At 37.7% G+C, this 20,364-nt stretch overlaps 2 protein-coding genes across 7 annotated transcripts in view; one reads left to right on the top strand and one right to left on the bottom strand.

Annotated features, from left to right (window-relative positions):
• The first annotated feature begins 6 nt into the window (after positions 1–6).
• On the top strand, positions 7–11,546 carry wdr5 (WD repeat domain 5). The gene is made up of 14 exons (XM_033976281.2): positions 7–219; positions 1,563–1,666; positions 3,225–3,333; positions 3,424–3,497; positions 3,681–3,770; positions 4,039–4,128; positions 4,241–4,324; positions 4,409–4,464; positions 4,615–4,661; positions 4,737–4,812; positions 4,938–4,971; positions 5,677–5,751; positions 5,835–5,922; positions 8,767–11,546. The coding sequence occupies exons 2-14, from the start codon at positions 1,589–1,591 to the stop codon at positions 8,865–8,867; spliced, it is 1,002 nt and encodes a 333-aa protein (XP_033832172.1). The 5' UTR covers positions 7–219; positions 1,563–1,588; the 3' UTR covers positions 8,868–11,546.
• Positions 11,547–18,901: 7,355 nt separating this feature from the next.
• The window catches only part of rxraa (retinoid X receptor, alpha a), a 221,505-nt gene continuing 220,042 nt past the window's right edge, over positions 18,902–20,364 (bottom strand). For all 6 annotated transcript variants that reach the window (XM_033976212.2, XM_055225681.1, XM_033976216.2 and 3 more), the window contains exon 11: positions 18,902–19,940. In XM_033976212.2, coding sequence (XP_033832103.1) covers positions 19,793–19,940 — 148 coding nt within the window. In that variant the 3' untranslated portion in view covers positions 18,902–19,792. The remainder of the gene's footprint in view (positions 19,941–20,364) is intronic.

Raw genomic sequence — 20,364 nt, 5'->3', positions numbered from 1 at the left:
CGTCGTAGCGCGCATGCTCAGAGAAGCACCGCATTCCCCGCCTGTTAGCCTAGCCTAGCATCTCTCCTCTAATGCTCCATGCAAGAAGCAAAACCCCACGACCGAGCTCTGCGATTCGTTTTACCCGATCTGTGGCTGTTCAAAAATAAAATACAAAAACTCTGACGGACATTTAATCGGAGGGGCGGTCGATCTGCCCGAAAACAACGCCATTTTCAGGTGAGTGGAGGGCTTTTCGGTGACTGTTGATCGCAGGAATGGTGGGCCCGCTGCGCTACAGCTTGGCTAATTTGTCAACAGCTTCATGGCATGGCTTCATAAATTTGGATCGCTGGTTACTGAATAAATGCGGTTATTGCAGCATTTGTCGGTGTATTGTTATTGGAAACGGTAGAGCCTCCTTTTCATTGTAGTTTTTATACGAATACGTTCAAACTGTGTGACGGTGTGACGTGCAAGGCTAGCTTTTTGTTCCTATTTGATGTTTTTATTCCACGTTTCACCCTGCTCCAACGTGTATCCTATTGTTATGCGTTGCCTTAACTTTTTATTTTATTTTGTTTAATAATTAATTCAATAATGTCGCATCTACGTGGTTTCTAATGCTGTATTGCATTTAAGCTGCAGTAGATCTTATCAGTCTATAATCATTGTCCAATAAAAGCACCGGTCACTTGTACTGTATTATGATGTGCAGACAGATTTCACAAATTGTCATCTCTTGAAACATGCATATAATACATTTTGAACCTTGAAAATTGGTTGAAAAATTGTTATTCCATGCAGTCATATGGAAACAGACATTGAACATATTACAATTTGAATGAATGAGCTTATTTCATCCATGTAAACTATTAAACAAGTTGTTGCACAAATGATAACATCGTAAGAGAGTGAAAAATCAAAACGAAGAACATGATACAAAGCCTAGAGAGCTGGAAGTTTACGTTTCAAAAAAGAGTGGGAAGAAGTATACTTTATTTAATAACATCCCCTTTCCTAATTGAAACTTTAAAAAATCACTTTCTTGTTAGAAGTTAATAATGAACGTATTGAACTAATGGAAACATTTATTCAAATTAGTGCTTTTCGTTCATAGATGTAATTTCTTTATAATTACTTCTTCTTAAATGTTATCATGCTTGAACATTGTTTCAAATCTAGGCTCAAGTCATTCTATAGTTTAACACCAGAAACAGAGATGCAAAAGATTTTCATTGTTTTCCTGAATTTTGGTATAGTGTATTTGTCAACATTGCCCGTGAGATTAATAACCAATAACAAAGATATTAACAAACCAATATTATAAAGTACTAAACCAGTCGACTTGTTATTGAAATTTGCAAAATAGAATTGTCAAAATTATCTGAACTTATTTTCCACATAGCTGATTAAGTACAGATTAAAATATGTGATTTCTACCCAAAGTGACCTGGTTTGTGACAGAGATGACCTGCTAATTTTACAGTGTATGATATCTTTGGTTTTTAGATCTTTGAACAGAATAATAGTTTTGTCTTTTTGTTGTTTGTTTGTTTATTTATACATTATTTTGTTTACAGTGAGAAGTATATGATTGTCCCTCACCATGTCGTCAGAAGATAAGAAGCCAGAAACCGACACAAAACCTCCAGTTGTACCTTCAGCTTCTGCCACTCAAAGCAAGGTAAAGTGCAGCAACCCCAATGATGTAACCAGATTAATCATATACGAGATGCACCAGTCTTGTAGTAGTGATTGTACTTTTGCCTACAAATCACTGTTGAAATTGAAATGAGCTTTTTACCACATTACAGTATTGCTCCTCTTCAAAAACATCTCTGAAGACTTTTTAGACATCATCAATGCATGTTTGAGTGTTTTTAGGAATCTCTCCCGGGCCCTATTCGAATCGTCCTCATGTTTTAGGTGTAAGATTCTGTTCAATGCTTGACTCACAAGCCTACGTTACCCATGTTCCCACACAACAATTTTCCATAAATATACAAAAACTAATGTGAAATTTCACCTAAGATTGTTTTTGGTGCCAGTGTCTGGCTGATAAAAATATTAGGAGAGGAGAGTGATTTGTCACTGTTTTGCTACACAGACATTGTTTATAAAACAGAGTTAATGTCAGCACAGTGATGTCAGTGGGCATTTAAGTTTTACTGGGTCATCTGAACCTGCTGAGATTATGCAGATGCAGCAGTTCTGATGTGGCACCTTTTGTCCATCTTTGGGAAAGTGGAAGTTCTTGATTAAACCAAGCAGTCTGTCTACAGCAGGTATTGATAATAAAATAGTCACATTCACAGGACAGAAATGAACCTTTCCTTAATAGCTTTAGAATTATTTTAAGTTGTATCAGAACTAATATTAGACCACACAGACTACTATAGGCCCATGTACCTGTATGTAACTTACCTGGACGATTGAGGGTTTACACTGATATAAAGCCACAGGATAATATAAAGAAAGTACTACGATTGAATGTGTTTTTATAGGGCTGGGCATGTTAACGCGTTTATTGCATTAACTAAAAAAATAATGAATCGCGATAAATTATGTTTACTTTGAAAACTTTATATTTAGCCATTGAGCTGGTTTGAACTAGAACTGCACCAGAACTGAACCAGGATTCAATGAGGACTAAATAGGAGGACTTGTTTTTATTAGACCTGAATCAGGACTAAAACAAGACTAAGCCAGGATTCTACCAGCCTTCTTTTAGGCTCATAGTACGCAGAAAGGAGCAACAGGCTACACAGGACAACCACGGGAAAAAAATGTTTCCGCTTCAAAAGGCTAAATAACATTCCAACCCTAGACTTGTAGGAAGAATGTAGACTTTAGGAAAATAATACAATAGGCTAATAATGTTTTTAAATAATTTAATCCCAAATACTTAGAAAAATCATGTCCAAGTCAAAGCAGCAAAACAGTGGGTGAATACTACAATACATTTAGACCTAAGTTGTAAAATAAAGAACTATTTAGAGCCAAAAAAATCCTAATTATATAATTTTTTACCTTTGCGCGCAACATGCGATTAATCACTATTCAAAATTTGAATCAGAAGAAGGAGCGAGCAGTGAAAGTGGGTTGGTCAAAAAAAGGATTTTATTTGGAATGATGCGCAATATTCAGATAATCATTTGTGTGGACATCCTCCACCCCTAATACTGTTTCTTGTAACACAAACATTTTTTCACTAATACACTTAATGTTGTGTGTGTTTGTAGTCCGCACCTGCTAAGCCCAACTACAGCCTGAAGTTCACATTAGCAGGTCACACTAAGGCCGTGTCCTCAGTCAAGTTCAGCCCCAGTGGAGAGTGGCTGGCCAGCTCGTGTGAGTATAAAATACAAATGTTACAAAACTGCGAAAGAATGGGTTGTTAATAAATGCAGAAATATTAATGCTATATATATTGTCTTGCAGCGGCTGATAAACTCATAAAAATCTGGGGAGCATATGATGGCAAATTTGAGAAAACCATATCCGGACACAAATTGGTGAGTGAGGGTCTACCTGGTCTGTCATGCACAATAGAGATGAGATTCATTTCTATTTAAAGGGATCCAAGTCTTTGGGATCTTTAATACATTTTTTAAACCAGGTGGAGGTCTGCCACTGTTTTTTATTCTTGTGTTGGAAAGAACATTATTGTAAATCTGAAATGGTGCTGTTTTGTACAGGGCATTTCGGATGTAGCCTGGTCGTCTGACTCCAACCTGCTGGTGTCTGCCTCTGACGACAAAACACTGAAGATCTGGGATGTCAACTCGGTGAGACAAAAGATGATGTCTGAATATTGTTGTTTACATTATCCAAAGCAGAGGGCTGTTTCATAAAACTGGCTTACTTTATAAGCTAGGCTCAAATGTCCAACTCTGACTTATTTTGTTATTTTGGTTTCACAAACCACAGCCTATATATAATTCTAATGTAATATGTTGACCTGATGTACACATCTTACATGATTCATTCCGTGAAGCTGAAACTTGGATTGTAAAATGCTATTAGACCCTTTTCTAAGTTTTTTTCTCTTTCCAGGGCAAATGCTTGAAAACTCTAAAGGGTCACAGCAACTACGTCTTCTGCTGCAACTTCAACCCACAGTCCAACCTCATTGTGTCCGGATCGGTGAGTGTGTGCGAGAGAGACTAAAAAGCTTATAATTTAAACCAGATGTCAGCTCATGATACCGTTCTCACATCGTTCATCTCCTCTTAAACTCCTGTCCGTGCTGTCATAGTTTGATGAGAGCGTTCGGATATGGGACGTGAAGACGGGGAAATGTTTGAAAACGCTGCCGGCTCACTCGGATCCAGTGTCTGCGGTGAGTGTGTTTAGATGGTTGTCACGATGATGAGCTTTGACTTGTCGATGTCATGTGACGTGGGAATGTTATGGGTCTCCTCAGGTTCACTTCAACAGAGATGGCTCCCTGATCGTGTCGAGTAGCTACGACGGGCTATGGTGAGAATGCTGTGTTTTTATAATGAGTTCAGGCAGATTGAAGTCGAACTACTACAGATTCTACCATTAACTCTAACCATAACAGTAGGAAATAACTACTAGAAAGTAGGACTATTATTAAACAATATTTGGTCATGTTTTTTGTTTCAGTCGTATCTGGGACACAGCATCAGGACAATGTCTAAAAACACTCATAGGTAAGACTTAATAAATGTAGTAATTTTCATAAACTTTAAACAATGAACCAACTTACCTCTGTCATATCTTCTCAGATGACGACAACCCCCCTGTGTCGTTCGTAAAGTTTTCTCCAAACGGCAAATACATCCTGGCAGCAACGCTTGACAAGTGAGTTCACCACTGCCTCACCCATGTGTGGTTATGTGCTCGTACGGCCTCCAGATGGAGCTCTACCCCTATCAACACATTAATAAAAAAGCTGCATCTGTCTAACTGTGCTTGTTTTTATACAGCACGCTGAAGCTTTGGGACTACAGCAAAGGAAAGGTCAGAATGTTGAATTTTATACCATATTTTCTTGTTTTGATTGGATTAAAAATATAAGCAAATCATATTGCATAATTTCAGTTTAACTTTGAGAACTTGCTTGCATTTGAGCAGATATTAGACACTTAAATGTACTGCGTAAGGACACATGAGTCCTCGTGTAGAAGTGACTGAATTTGCTGCTCTAACTTTGGCACCTAGTTCCAACATAAATACAAGTGCATTCTGGGGCATTAGAGGCTCATTTGTTAGAGCAGTGGTCGACCCAACGAACCAAGTTCATCATCAGGTCCTTAGGCAAGACACTTGTCACTTTGGCTATTATAAAAGTGGTGAGTGTATGTTTGTGTTGGTGATGGTCAGAGTAGATGGTGCAGATTGGCTTCCTTGCTTTCGTAAGTCTGTCCAGGGCAGCTGTGGCTACAATAGTAACAACCATTATTCATTCACTCCATGCTTGGTGGGGAAGTGTAGCACTTTAAGAGGCTTCGACGAGCCTGTAGTCTGTAAGGCATTGTTATTGTTATTATATGCCTTGATATACTGCAAAACAGTAGGCCATTTTTGTGTTCAAAAAATGACAGTAAATTTAATATTGAATGAATAATGAATTTCATTTGTTACAATATGTATTGTGATAGTTTTTTTGAAGCATTCAGTGTTCCTGCTTGCTTATTTAGTAATCTTTCATTTTTTTCCCTCCAGTGCTTAAAAACCTACACGGGCCACAAAAATGAGAAGTACTGTATATTTGCTAACTTCTCTGTCACTGGTGGAAAGGTAATGTTCTGATCTGGTTGTGTCCCTGTTGTTTTGTATCATTGTCAGTACATTCTGTTTGACTGTTGAACTGTTGTGTCCAGTGGATTGTGTCCGGCTCTGAGGACAACATGGTGTACATCTGGAATCTGCAGACCAAGGAGATCGTCCAGAAATTACAGGGACACACAGGTAGGACAATTTTTATTTATATTTCTGATAGGCTTATTTAAGGGTGTTTTGATGAACTTTAAGCCTTGTCATAATGATGTTACTTCATCAAAAAAATACCTGGAGTTGAGTTTTGTTTCATTCACACATGTTTGAGTAATCTTTTATTATTAGTCTGTCTACATCTCCAAAGCTCAAAATGCTCTGTTAAACCTTGTGATGTCATGAAGTGGTACTTTTCAAATTAACAGCTACCTTTTCCCTTTAGTTCAGTATAGTTTGACAATTCCAGGGCTGAAATTATAGAAATTGAGTGTTTGAATGTGAGAAGAGTGTTTTCTGTTTAAGAAATGGCCTAAAATATACTTTACAACATTTGCCACAAAGTTAGATTAGTTTATACTTTACTTTGCAGTCACATCTCGCTGGGGGTGTTCTGCATGGATGTGTATGGTGGAATGTTCAGCAGTTACTATGCATGCATTAGTAAATACAGTCAAAAAGGTTTTTATGATAGTTTGAAAACTCAAGAAAAAATACAAAATGGCTATAACCAACACATTTTCAGAAGGCTGATCGATTTGAGTGTTCATGTTCACGTTTAGGGCCTTGATTTTCAAGAAGGTGTCACTAATAATTGAAAAAAACTGTTGGCTAATGCTAGCTTGTGACTGTAATGTTATTTGAGAGGGACTTGTTTTAAGAGCACAAATCCGTTCACCTCTTGCGGTTCCAACTAAGTCAGTGTTTTTTGTGTTAAAACAAAGCTCAGATTAAATTCTCAGCCATAAAGTCACAGACAGAACTGAGCCTACAGTTAGCATCACACCCCCAGGGAATGTTGATGACATCAGCTTTGCAGCTGAGTATCAATTGTGGGACACTCCAGGCCAAGCAATCTCTTGGTGACCCCCACAACAGCAATGTTAGGTGTAAGTAGGAGTAATTGTGAATAGTGTTTAGTTAATTGTGCTTAGTTTTTTTTCTTTGTTTTTTTTACTGATTATGCAATAGTTTTCTCCATCAGAAATGTAACTTGTACTTTTTTCACGAACCCCAAACACATGGCCCAAGAGTCCCAGTTTGAGAATGGTGCATTGGTCAACCAGTGAGTCTTAGCTTTTCAGAATTATTGTCTCGTTCAGCAGAAGCATTAAAAAATTCTCACCTATAGTTATTATATTTCATGACACTTCGATTGCAACAGAACATCTCTGACAAAGAGTAGTTCATTTTCCTGGACTTGGAGAAGCTGTACATGTCTGAACCAAAGCTCTGAACATTGTGAAATATCCCATTGTGCCAGAAGTGTCCTGAAATAGCTTTATGGGGTTTAACAGACTGTTGCTTAAAAGTTGTGATGATATTAGATCCTACTGGGAGTGTGTTGGTGGTTTACAGACGCTAGACTGTGATGATGTAATAACCGTTCGTGGCACTTTTTATATAATTGTGATAATCTCCTCTAGATCACTGTTGTTTTCGCAGTTACCAGAGTTATCACAGTTGTTTAAATATGGAACCTATTTATAACATTAAAATTGTAATTATTCATATCCAGAACATTTTTAAACTGTCAGGAACAATAATCCTTAATCGCAATTTTTCACCAATTTTCAATATCTCCTCATGCCTATTGGTGAGCAGACCCTACAAATCACTATCTGAGTTTTAACCATATTAATTTTCTGTATTATATATTATTGGCTATAGGAAGTTGAAACCCAGTGATTAAGCATTTCATTTAGACTTATTTATAACTTTATTTTGGAGCGTATATTGCTATTCTCTTGCTGTTCAGTGGGTTGCAACACTGGAATTTAATCACTGTGGGCCAAATGAAGATTCTCTTATTGTTTATGCTAATTGTCAGTCCATAGCGGCATTTTCGAATAAGGCTCTGGTTTTACTCATGTGTAGGCGAGTGGTTGTTAGTCGCCAAACTTCTGTGGTTATTCATTGTTTGTGATGCGTGGAGGCTTAAGCTAACTCACCTACTGAAAGTGCAGTGGAGCCAATGTTCCATCCCGTATAACAGACTAGCATATATACGCCCATGGACCACTGTGGAACCTACCTGGACAACAGAGGGATTACACAGATATAAGGCCACATAATAATATCAAAGAAAGTAAAATGACATTCTATGGTCAAAAGAGTGTTTATTATAATCATGGTATCAGTATTGAGGCTATTCCTTAGTATCAAAATTGAGTTTGAAATGTTGGTATCGTGACAACGCTAGTTTAGCCTTAGGTAGCAGAGTATACCCAGGCATGATTTACTGTAGGCCAAACTATACACAACGTGGTAAAGTAGTCCAATCCGGGCTATTATAATACCCCTCTACATTGCAAAAGACGGAAGTTTTTTGTAGTGTAGAGTGAACTGAAGAAGCGGTTTGGATGAGCAGCAAAACATCTTCACTCCCACAAAGATTTGTCCACTTGACAGATTTAAACTTTGTCTTTTGCTGTGGATCAAACCTGGATGACTGAGGATTACACAGATACCCCTCGTCGTTGGCACAAGTCTTTAGGATACACGGGTTCTGTTTACTAACACTAAAAGGGTAATTGGCCTTGTTCACATGCACACCAAAATTATATATATTATTATAATCTGATTTCTGGATTTTAAAAATTATTTCAGTGACCTCAAACTGTGATGTGAGTGATCAGAGGGGCCATGATCACAAAGAAATAAGGTTGCCTTTTTACATTTAAATTGTTTAATATTATAACTCCAAAAAATGTATGTGAATCAAATTTTGAGTGTGCATGTAACCGCAGCCATTGTTCCCAGTGTCTTTAATCAAGTTTACCCTCATAACTCTACAGTAATATCTGCGTACTGTCTCTGCAGATGTGGTCATCTCAACAGCCTGTCACCCCACAGAGAACATCATCGCCTCTGCAGCTTTAGAAAACGACAAAACCATCAAGCTATGGAAAAGCGACTGTTAAGCGCTCTGTTTCAATCTGCCACAGTTCTTTCATATTTTATTTTCTTTTTTAAAATAAAGTTTTTGTTGTAAGAAAAGAGAAACATTTTCTAACTGAAAGCCCCCTCGGAACTCGAAGTTTAACGAGCAGACTGAAATGTTTTTGTCGAATGTTTGTCCTGGATGTTTGGTAATCCGCCATTGTTCTGGTTTTAAAGTGCATATGACAGGTTTCAAAAAGTAATTTAAAATTTCATAAAAAATCTTACTTGTCCTATATTTTCTGATTGGAAATCGGAAGCAGTGGCAAAAAAAGAGGTAATTCCATAACTTTTTATCATACTGTAATGTAAACTATGAAAGATGCACAATACACATAATATACCAAATGATGGGGTGTTTTTTTGTTTTTTGTTTTTTTTTGGTTGGAGAGGGGCTATGGGGGTGCCACGTTCTTCAGTAGGGGCGCTTACTTAATTTACTTGGATGAGAGTGCGCCCCCTCCGTGTACCATGTTTACTTCGCTGTTTTAAGCTTAAATATGGTCAGCCCCCGTTGCTATTTATGAAAACTACGGTAATACAGAATTCTGTTCTTATTATAGTCTCATTTTGAACACACTCTGGTTGCCATTTGAACATTTTTAGTCGAGATTGGATGTGCTATGTGCTATGAAAGAGCCCGTCCCCAGCGCTGCCCCGTAATTATTTTTAAATGGACAAAAATGTCTTTAATGTTGCACGTGAATTGTGGTTGTGTTTTAGATGAAAACCTCTCCCGCTTCCAATGTTCTTGCTCAATTTTTGTGAATTTTTTTGGTGTAGAACACAGCACTATTTCTTGTATTTCATGTAACTTGAATTGTTTTGTTCTTTTCTTCACGAACTGCCGCTTGCTTTGTGTATAATTAGGACACACGTTCACTACAGTTATCCCACCAAATTATTTTTAAAAAACAACAAAAAATATATGAAAACCTGTCATATGCACTCCAAAGCTGCACCTATGTAACTTAAGGTTGGGCTCTGCTACCTGCTTATCTCCATGGTTATCGCTTTGCCTGGAATATTTCTGAGTATGGCATTAAACACATCTATAAGCTAGCATTTGGGTGGTTTTACTGCTGTAAAACGCATAGAAAAACATGCATTTTTACTTTAAGCGTGGTCGCCTCTACACAAATTCAACCTCGAACGTGGCGTCTCCATGGAGAAGTTTAATGCCATGCTGTATAACTATTTTCATGGACACAAGCAGACCGGAAAAGTTACACAGTGTAGCTTTAAGTTAACTCTGAAACAGTAACTCATCAATTTTCACTCTTGTACAGTTCATCAAATGGTTCTCTGGCTTGTCTTAACTGTCTTAACTGTATTGTATTGCATTGTCAGCTTGGCGTCACGAACAGCATCCATCCTCGAATTTCTGAAAACGTACTCACTGGTCTTCAGATTTTGTGTTATTTATTGAAGTGGTCCCACCCAAGTGTTCTCCTCTGTCCCGACACCAAACGGCTCTCTTCAGATTAAGTGCCCGGGGTTGTATATTTAATGCCCGCGCTTATGAAAAAGGCATTTGCTCGGTGGTAGAAGTGGGAGCACGGGTCGCTCCGGGACGCGCAAAGATTTCACGATTGGACCTGGCGATTATGGAATTAGGGCTGCGCAATATGGAAAAATAATTGCAATATCAGTGTTTTAAAGAGGGGTTATTATCCAAATATCAATACCATTCAAACAGTGGGGAGCCTTTTTAAGAATAGAAGTATTACAGGTTTTGGTAACTTATTCCGTTTCACCGAATTTGGTGACTAGGGAGCAATCAAAGGTGCATTACGTTACTTTTATTTTCCTTAAAGGTTGTCTACCACCTACTTGTTTCTATGGAGATGTTAAACAAGACGTATTGCGCTTGTGTCTGCTATATACATAATTTATGACACCCGTAGATTTTTGTCGGTGTATATTTGGCCATTTTACAACAACTTCAAGAGAGTAAATGCAAAGGGGAAACAACTATACCAGGGTTAAAAGCTCTGAAAAGTCGATTTTGCATAATAAGTCTTCTTTAATGCTTTGCCTGGAATGTCTCCAATTATAGCGTATCATGTATCTCATTTTTAATCAATTACATATGTGTTTTTGTCGCTAAAAAATACTTTTAACACGTTTTCGAATTGTGACCGGGTTCGGCTCTTTGCAGATCTGACCTGTAACTTAACCTGGTGATTTTAAGTTTAATACTGTACTGCGCAACATTCCTGGCAAAGCTGTAGCATCTCCATAAAGACAAGCAGGTGGCAAACAAATCCACTAGAAAAGTTACATAGTGCACTTTTTAAGATTGGTGTTGGTCCTGGTGAAGTTTGAATTTTAACACGGCAATGAAACGTAAAAGTCAAGAGATAGAACAGACAGAATATGGCGTTTTCGAATATATCGCGGCCCTAATTAGCGTTCAACCCACTGAAACTATATGGATACATTTGACTTTTGTATGTTGACGTTTTTGTACATACTCCATTGAATTGTACTGTGGTTTTCTTTTCCCTCTTCTGCTCGATTAGATCATTAGTTTCTGCACAAAGCCAGCCTCTGTTGTATGTAGTTGGACATGAATTTCTTCTTTTTTTTTTTTGGAAATATGTTTAACAGCTACAACCTGTGACTTAATAAACACGTTTTTGTACGTTTTATGTTAGAAAACTGGCTCATGGTATTTCTTTGGCACTTCATTAGTATTCACCCGTTATATTGTCCATGTTTAAACAGATATTTGGTTTTGGTAGGACGTGCTTCACATTCTTACAGTAACCAATTATTAACTGAAATTCGTTTTGATTGTATTTTTTAATCATTGTTTGGTTCTAGGTGCATTTAACAGAAAGCAGATGTTTTTTTCCATCTTGAGCCGGAGCTTTCTATAAGCAGTAAAAGACCTAACACTTCCAGGATCCATGCAATTTCCTCTCATGTGTAAACAAATAAAACTAGCGCAGAGCTTAAAATTACGTGAGTGTGAGTGATACCATTTACAATTGTGTTTTTCGTTGTTTCTTTAACAGCAGAATCTCACTTTTTCATTTCATCTTAAGATATACAGTTGTCCCTCACTATAACGTGGGTCACTTTTCGCGGACTTGTATCGTGTTCTACGTCCTGATTGGACAATGGTCTACAGTCCCTTAGCCAATCAGTCTTGTCCGTGCTATGTCTTCTATTCAGTTCCAAATGTGTTCAGCCAAATTTACATAAATGTTTGATCGCAGTGTGACTCTGAAGTGCTGTATGTTTGCAAGTTTTCTCCCCGACAAAACCCACAATGTTGAAACGTTCTGCACCGACAAAGACGCCTACGAAGGTTTGAACTTTGAGAGAGTTTAAACAAGAGAGAAATGTGAGAAAAGTGTATAAAGTTTGTGGTGAGGGGTTTTACAGCTGCAAAACATATATATTTTTATTTTAGAACGTAACCCTTGCGATAAACGAGGGACCACTGTATAACATACTTTACCACAAATTATACTATTTGTGAGCCTGCATATAAATTTGAGGCTAGAAAAAAAACGTTTTTAATTTAATTTAGCTTCTAGTCACCTCTATTCTGGGATTTTTAATATTCTGATAAGATTAAAGATTAATTTTAGGCCTACTTTGCTCGGATAAGAAGTTCCTTGTTTTGTTAGCTTTATAAAATTATCCCTATTTCCCCTATTTCCTGATCTCAACAAATTTAGTTTACCGAACAACTAAAAAACACCTAAAAAATGACAAACACGTGTTATTTTTCACAACATTTAATGTCCGTGAAAGAACATCCGAGAACAAACCACAAAGAACAGACGAGACAGAATTCCATCTCTTCCAAAAATAGACAAAATTATAATGAAATTCGACATTCCCATCTGGCAACGACAGGTCCAACGACATGACAAAGTAAAGGCGACACCGCGGTTACCATGGAGCCAAGGTACAGGCCCCGCCCCTCGCTCTCCAACATGAGCCTTACCATCACACGCCCGGAGAAGAAACAAGTACATAAGCGGGGATAAAATTACCTTTGTACAAAAATAGACCTTTTCAGTTTTTTTTTTTCTTTTTAAAGTTTTTTTTTTCTTGAATATTTTAGCGTTTATGCCACAGAGAGAAGAGAGGAGCAGTGATTGTAACGCAAGCGCAGCAATTCCTGAACGGTTTTAAACTTTTGCTGTATTTGCCAAGCCACACATAACATTTTGGAGGGTTTAAAGTCTCAACCAAGTATTTATTTTATTAAATTTGATTATTTTATGAGGTCCCGAGATATTTGGTCCACTGAGTGTTCTTATGGGTTGGTACAGTTTGGATTGTGGTCAAACATGTACTGCTAAATGTGCACTACGGAACTTTCTGAGTTTGTCACCTGCCGGTCTCCGTATTTTGCCTATATTGTTCCACAGTATTAAACTTATCTTACTGTATCTCCGTGGAAACATGCAGGTCACTCCACCAGGTCAAGTTACAGCTCAGATCTGTGGAGAAGCGAGCCCACACACAGTAAGAATGCACGTTTTTCCGAGCTAATTTTGCGCACTTGTTTTTGAAAAAAAATCTGAGTTAAGTTTAATGTCATGTTGTGGAACATTTCAGGCAAAGCAATAACATCTCCACGGAGACAAGCAGGTGGCAGACCTTCCAACGGAAATAGTTTCAGGCTAATGTTAGCTTAAAATCCAAGCAACAACTAAAAACCTGAACGTGTTATTATTGTAATAGACAACAAGGCCATGTGGTTGCACTTTAGTTAAAGCACCACCGCGTAACATTTCAACCAATAAATAAAATAAACTAAAATATGCAGACACACAGTTACAAGTCAGGTCTCTGGAGAGGCAAGCCCGCCCAGGTATTTCTGACTAAAAAAAACAAACACCCATAATGAGCTAAATAATATGACTTTAATTTACATATTAGGCAAAATGTTACGGAGTGGGGCTTTAATGAGCAGTGTATGTTCATGGGAAGATTTGTTGTTTTTTTTAAATATACGTATTAAAAATTGTGATTTTTGGAGTGCAAGTAATGTACCAAACTTGCGTAACCTGAAAATTGTATTATTTAATAAAACATGTTGTACTGACCCAACCCATAGTTCATCACTCAAGTGGACACATTGACAGAAGAGTCCTACATGCTGGTTTTTAAAGTTTTGTAAAAAGAGGTGCTGCCATATTTGCTGGTTGTAAGAGATCCATAAAAAAAAAAAAAAAAAATTAAAATTCAATTCAAAATTCCCAAAAAAACAAAAAAACAAGCGCTTCTGGACAGTTTGGTCTCAAAAGACTTGCTCTCCCTCTTTCCAAAATCCTCGAGCAACTCATCTGCAGATATATATTTTTAAGTATATACACATTTACATATAAACAAAATAGAGCTTTAGGTTATAAAGCATTTGTAAGTGTCGTCCTGTCTTGTCGCTATCCGTTGGTTCTTTGTGGGAGTATGGCTCACCAGTCACAGTACAGTATGGAGGTTTCCTGTTGCAAAAAATCGGGTGACCCTGTCTGAATGCAAAGATGGTACTGTTCATTATTATTATTACGTCTGCTAGATTTCAAACATACAAATACAACAATTTCATAAAAACTTCATCAACACTGGCAGCCACTATTGTCACCTGAATAGTTCAACTCTGGACAATATCCCAAGTTATTGCTTTTATTCAAATAGTAAAACTCATGGTTGGTTACGCATACAAAGTGCTATGTTTTCCATCTATATAGACTTAAAGCGCCCATATTACGCTATTTTCTGATGTATGTTATAATGTTTCCTCATCACAAACACACCTGGAGTTCTGTTTTGTTTCATTCACACGTTTAACACACAAATCCTGCACATTTAGGCTGAGTTCTTGTCGCGAACAGCTAACACTCTGTTCCACCTTGTGATGTCACGTGGTAATACATGAAGTGCTGCACTGTGTTTTTAAACTCCATACACTTTCACGACAATAATTTGGATAATTTCAGCCCTGAAATTTCCAATCTCTACTAAAACAAACTGTAAAAAAATAGGTGTTAGCTTGAAAACTACCACTTAATGACATCACAAGGTGGAACAAAGCGTTTTGAGCTTTGGAGATGTAGATAGATTAATGATAAAGGGTAACTCAAACATGTATAAATGAACCAAAACACAACTCCAGGTATGTTTTATAACACGGCTCACAAGAGTCAATTTTGCGTAATACAGGACCTTTAATGTATGCATGTATGTTACCAAAATGACGCTGCTGTTTAAATACAATGCAATTTTAAGTAGCAAAGACTGCAAATTTGTGTATGTTGGGTGTTGTGTTGTCCACCAGAGGGAGCTCAACACTGCTGAATACAGTGGCTGAACTCTTAATACTGATGAACTGTCACAGGAAATGTCCCAGCGGGGTACTTTAGGCTCAAATATCCAGGAGAGATTGACACGTGGACTTTGTTCGAGTGGTCAAATTTGACAGCTATGATTTCTACAGGGTTTGAATGTAATGTTATACCATCAGTTAATACGAAGGACATGTCAAAACAGTTCAAATGTGTAAGGTAGTTTTGGGGTCGGAAAGGAGTGGGGCCAGAGAGGTTAAAAAAGCACCGTTCAGTTTGAATTCATCATGAAATACTACTTTGAATATAGTATCACTTATACTTTTAGATCATTTCTGCAAACTTTCCACTTTTTTCTGTTTTTTAAGTAGTTTCAAAGGAAGATTTTAACTCTGCTGACAAACTTTAAATTTCAGATCCAATATGTTTATGGTTCATTTTGTTTGCTAAGAAAAAAGTTACAATTTGATTTTTTAAAAGAAATTCAAATTGTAAATAACGTCATGCTCGCCCATACTCCATTGCTCATGTTTGCCTGGGATACAGAATACACACTTATGCAATACTTGATGTGATGTGAGTCTGGTCACTGGTGAATCTCCCCTTTTTCAAATGACAAATGATTTACAGGTGGATTAGCCAATCAGGGACACACGTGGTCCATCCATATCAAGAAAAAAAAAATATTACAGGGGCTAAAAAATCATTACGGATTTCAGTGGAATCAATGAGCAAAGCACTAAACTCTGTTAATCTGAGGTGAGAAATTCTGGATTTTGATTTCATTTGTAAATCATAGATGACCAATGAGCTCCTTTTTTCACGTGTCACTAAAGAAAACGGATCTGATCTGCACAAGCACATTTGACCGGGCGTGAAACGCGACGGAGGATTTGCCAGATAATTGCTCATGTCTATTACTGAAAAAATAATTTTATAATTTTAACTTACTTACTTTAAATGTAATTTTGAAAACATTCATGGTGGGTTCTGTTTAGTAAAATGTGACAAATTTATTTAAAATGTCTTGCTTTCACATTCTTCTGCTAAGTCTATTACTGAACAAAACATTACTCATTTTATCTGGACCAGGAACCAGAAATAATTGAATGATGTATTTTTGCAAAGTAAAAAAAGTTGTAATTGGACTGTAATTTGAAAATAAATGACCTTGCCCATACCACATTGCTTGGTCTATATTTAAAAACATGGTTCACTTTCACTTTTTGCCATATAAAATCATCCGAACATCCCCATTCATTTCTCTCTCCCATGTTCCTGACACATCACCCCCGGAACACTCTTTGGAAATGCACAGGATGCATAGATTCAGGGCGACTGCAGCATTTTGAGAACACGAAAACCAAACCACATGACATGGGCTATTTTATATTTGCACATAGTATGGACATATTAACATGCAGCGATGGAGAGACAGAGCCAGATGTATGCTAACCTCCTGACTGGGCTCTGTGGTTAAAAATGTTAAGGTTTAAAGGTCCTATATTATGAAGTATTTAAGCTATGTGGCCTAGACATGTGGACGCAGTAGCATAAGTATTGCATGTTTAATAAATTACAATAATCTATTACTATGAAAAAGAAACTTGACACTATGTAACTTTTTTTTCAAACTGAGCATATGCCACGTGCCTGTTTTTACTGAGATATTGCTTTTCCTGGAATGTTCCACAGTATGGCATTACACTTATCTATCCAGCAGGTGATGCCCCCAGGTCACGTTACAGGTCAGATCTGTGAGGAGGGGAACACGCTAAGTACAAACAATTGAATAAATGAAAGATAAATAAGTTTAATGCCATACCGTGGAACATTCCAGGTAAAGCAACAGCATCTCCATGGAAACAAGCAAGCGGGAGATGCCTCAACAAAAAATATAGCGCACCTTTAATCATTAAAAATTCCCTGTTGTTTGTGATTGTTTGGTTTTTTTTGTGTGTGATGTTGTGCGTCTTTAAAAAAACTTCAATAAATAAATAAAAATCCATGTATACCAGAAGAGGGCGCTATAACCGTACCCGCTCCAGGGAGAAACAGTTTAAACGCATTGAAAAACAAGAATTGCTCGCAAAAAATTGGCAAGTTATGCATAGTGAAGGTAATTTTAGCACTACAGTGAATGTGGGCGGGCTTTAAAAACACAGCACTTCCTGGATTACCAACTGATGACATCACGCAGTGGAACCAAGCGTTAACAGATCTTGAGAATAAGTCTGGCCTAAATAAGCAGGTTTAATCAAATATAATCAAAATGAATGAAACAACACACAACTCCAGGTATGATTTTGATAAGAAAACATTATAATGACCAAAAACTCTGAAAGTTGACAAAGCATAATATAGGACCTTTAAGTGCCAAGAAATGAATGACTTCTCCATTAATTTGCATCGCGTGGTAAGTTTGAAGCAGAGGTATTTGTGCATTTGAATACTGAATACTGTATAGATCAATGTACAGGTATGAGGAGGTATGTGTAGAGGTCATGTAGAGGTCACCGTGTGTGGACAGTTAAAAACAGTGCGGACATCAGAACAGGACAGGAGCGTACAGGCCAATGGAAACAATACGACAACGCAAACAATGGCTGCGAAATACACTTACACTTGCATCAAAGAAATAGTTGAGGATTTCCTGAGGTTGGGTTGTACATTTTTTATGTAAATAGTAGTGCGAAGAAAAATGTACGCTTAACCTAGCTAAGTCATGAGAGGATCATTTTAAGTAGACTCAAAATCAAAACCAGTATGAAATCACCCTTGAAATCACCCAAAAATTGAAATTGTACGTTTTAAAGTTTGACTTCAAAGAGCTTGGTACAAATTTGTTCTCTGCATTTAACCCATCCTTCAGTGCTGCGAGGGCACGTGTCAAAAGCAGTGGATGCTGTGGTGCCGCAACCAGCGACCCATCTTGAGCTACTCTTAGTCCAGACTACCTTAATTCTAGGATTTTGCTTATGGTGCATGTTTTGGGTTGATGGGAGAAATCAGAGCGCCCAAAAAAACCCCACAAAGACAGGGGTAGAACATGCAAACTCCACACAAAAAGGCCTGGATGGTGCGGGAGTCAAACTGGGGCAAGAGTACTAGCTGCCTTGCCTCTAATTCTAACTTAATATTGATGAATTAGCAGTTCGATATGAATTGTTCTTTATTTTTGCAACATTGGGGGAGTAGAATTAAATTGACTATTAATTTGCTAAACTATTGTTGACTGGCTGTCATAAAAATTCCACTTCTGTGCTGTACTCAAGAGCTCTCACTGCCAATTCAGTCCTTTTAATCTTGGCCTGCGTCATCAGAGGTATAATACTCCCTACAATGGAAGCACAGCCAGACTGGACTGTACCAGACTGGAATGGACAACAATATCACAGTGTTTTAAGGGTTGATGTCTCCAGGTGCTGGGTCTCCTGCGTTAAAACTCTAGCGTCATGCCTCTTCTCTTCAACTCTTGGGCTACTACAATTTATTCTACAACACTGCCACTAAATTTACACAAAACGACCAACCAAAGTTAGCAGAGATTATAACATGTACTGCTTGATTTGAATTACTTTTGATTGTCCGAGGTTTGATGCACAGCAGTTTTGGTCTCATGATTTTGATACGATTTGCGTTCACTTAAAAGCAAAAGACAAATTCCAAACAACATTTCTTGAACTAATCATGATCCACTTCATCAAAATCACCTATTTACAATTCAGCCATGTACAACCCAACCTCAAAAGCCCAACCATTCCTTCAGGAAATGTCTCAAAGCATTGATGACCACAGTTGTTCCTTGCTGGTAGTTTTTGTTGGAATAAAGCTAAGTCTAGGTTCAGATTGTACGAGCCTTCCAAACATCCCATCACTCTAACGCATTGAATCCACAGTCTGGATTTAAACTCCACGTTATGTCTGTAGTTACACAGTGCTATTCCAGTAAGACATGGTTGTTATTGAAACCCGGGCAGAGACCTGAGCAGTTTTTTTTTTCAATTTAGTTTTTTTGCGTACTTGCAGTCTTGATAAAATCCGCCTCCCGATTGAGTGAAAAAAGCTTCGAAAACAGCTAGTGCAAGACGTGTTGTTGAGAAATTCCTCAAAAGCAGACCTGTAGTTTTCAAATTTCATGTTTTTTTCCTCCCTTCTCAAATTGTTTTTTGTTTTTTTTAATTATTTTGAAAGGATCCAAGTTTTTCAAGATAGTTCACGATTGTCCAATCACGAAATAGTGACATCATCGAAAACCTGCAAGTACATTAGTAAGAACGAACCGGAAAAAGTTCCAAATAATGGCTCAACGTTCAATCCGTCAGTGTTTTTCGTCATGATTTCATATATATTTTCTTATTTATATATTGTACAAAACCGAACTGTAGACATTATGATTTCATTGCAAAGAGACAAATGCGAAAAAAAATAAAAATTAAGGAAAATCCCTCCAAAATTCTCTTATTATGTCCCTCCAATGAGGCTCTAAAAAGGATGGGTCCCAGTCCGAAGCCTTGGGGGTATCAAAGTTCAAAGGGCAAGCAGGAAATGGGGTCAGCGGTGGAGTCGCAGTGGGGGTCGCGGTGGGGTCATTATGTCATCTGGTGAGGGGCTTCGAGCATCTCCATCAGGAAGGTGTCGATGGGCGTGTCCCCGATGAGCTTGAAGAAGAAGAGGTGTTCCAGACACTTGAGGCCGATGGAGCGCAGAGCCGGTAACCGTAGCAACAGCTTGGCGAACCTGTCGGCAACAAAGGAGACGAAGGGTGTGGTGAGATGAGGTAAGGATGTTGGACAGATGTTAGTTTTCGTCATTTTAGGTTAATGAAAAAAAAAACATGTTTGAATATCATGTTGTGTTCAATCCCAGTACATTAGCTTCTTGGTTGTGTTAAAGGTGTATTGTATAACTTTTCTAGTGCACGGTTCGTCACCAGCTTGTCTCTATATGTGGTGGAAAGTACAAAAGTAAAATTACTGTACTTGAAGGTATCTTTACTTAATTTTAAAGAAGATACGTTTTAATTCAACTGCATTAAACTGCTGTATCTGTACATACTCTACTACTTTTTACTCTTAAACTACACTGCCTGGCCAAAAAACAAAAAGTCACCACCAAAAAAAAGGTCACACACTCTAATATTTCGTTGGACCGTCTTTAGCTT

This window comes from Periophthalmus magnuspinnatus, chromosome 12 (assembly GCF_009829125.3).
Source record: "Periophthalmus magnuspinnatus isolate fPerMag1 chromosome 12, fPerMag1.2.pri, whole genome shotgun sequence".
Lineage (NCBI taxonomy): Eukaryota > Metazoa > Chordata > Actinopteri > Gobiiformes > Gobiidae > Periophthalmus > Periophthalmus magnuspinnatus.
This window is presented reverse-complemented; position numbering and strand designations above follow the sequence as displayed.

Bases quoted from the DNA above. Each gene is read 5' to 3' on its own strand.
- wdr5 (XM_033976281.2), top strand. From the start codon at position 1,589: ATGTCGTCAGAAGATAAGAAGCCAGAAACCGACACAAAACCTCCAGTT. The intron at 1,667-3,224 runs GTAAAGTGCAGC...GTGTGTTTGTAG, and splicing joins CTTCTGCCACTCAAAGCAAG to TCCGCACCTGCTAAGCCCAA. The intron at 4,813-4,937 runs GTGAGTTCACCA...GTTTTTATACAG, and splicing joins CTGGCAGCAACGCTTGACAA to CACGCTGAAGCTTTGGGACT.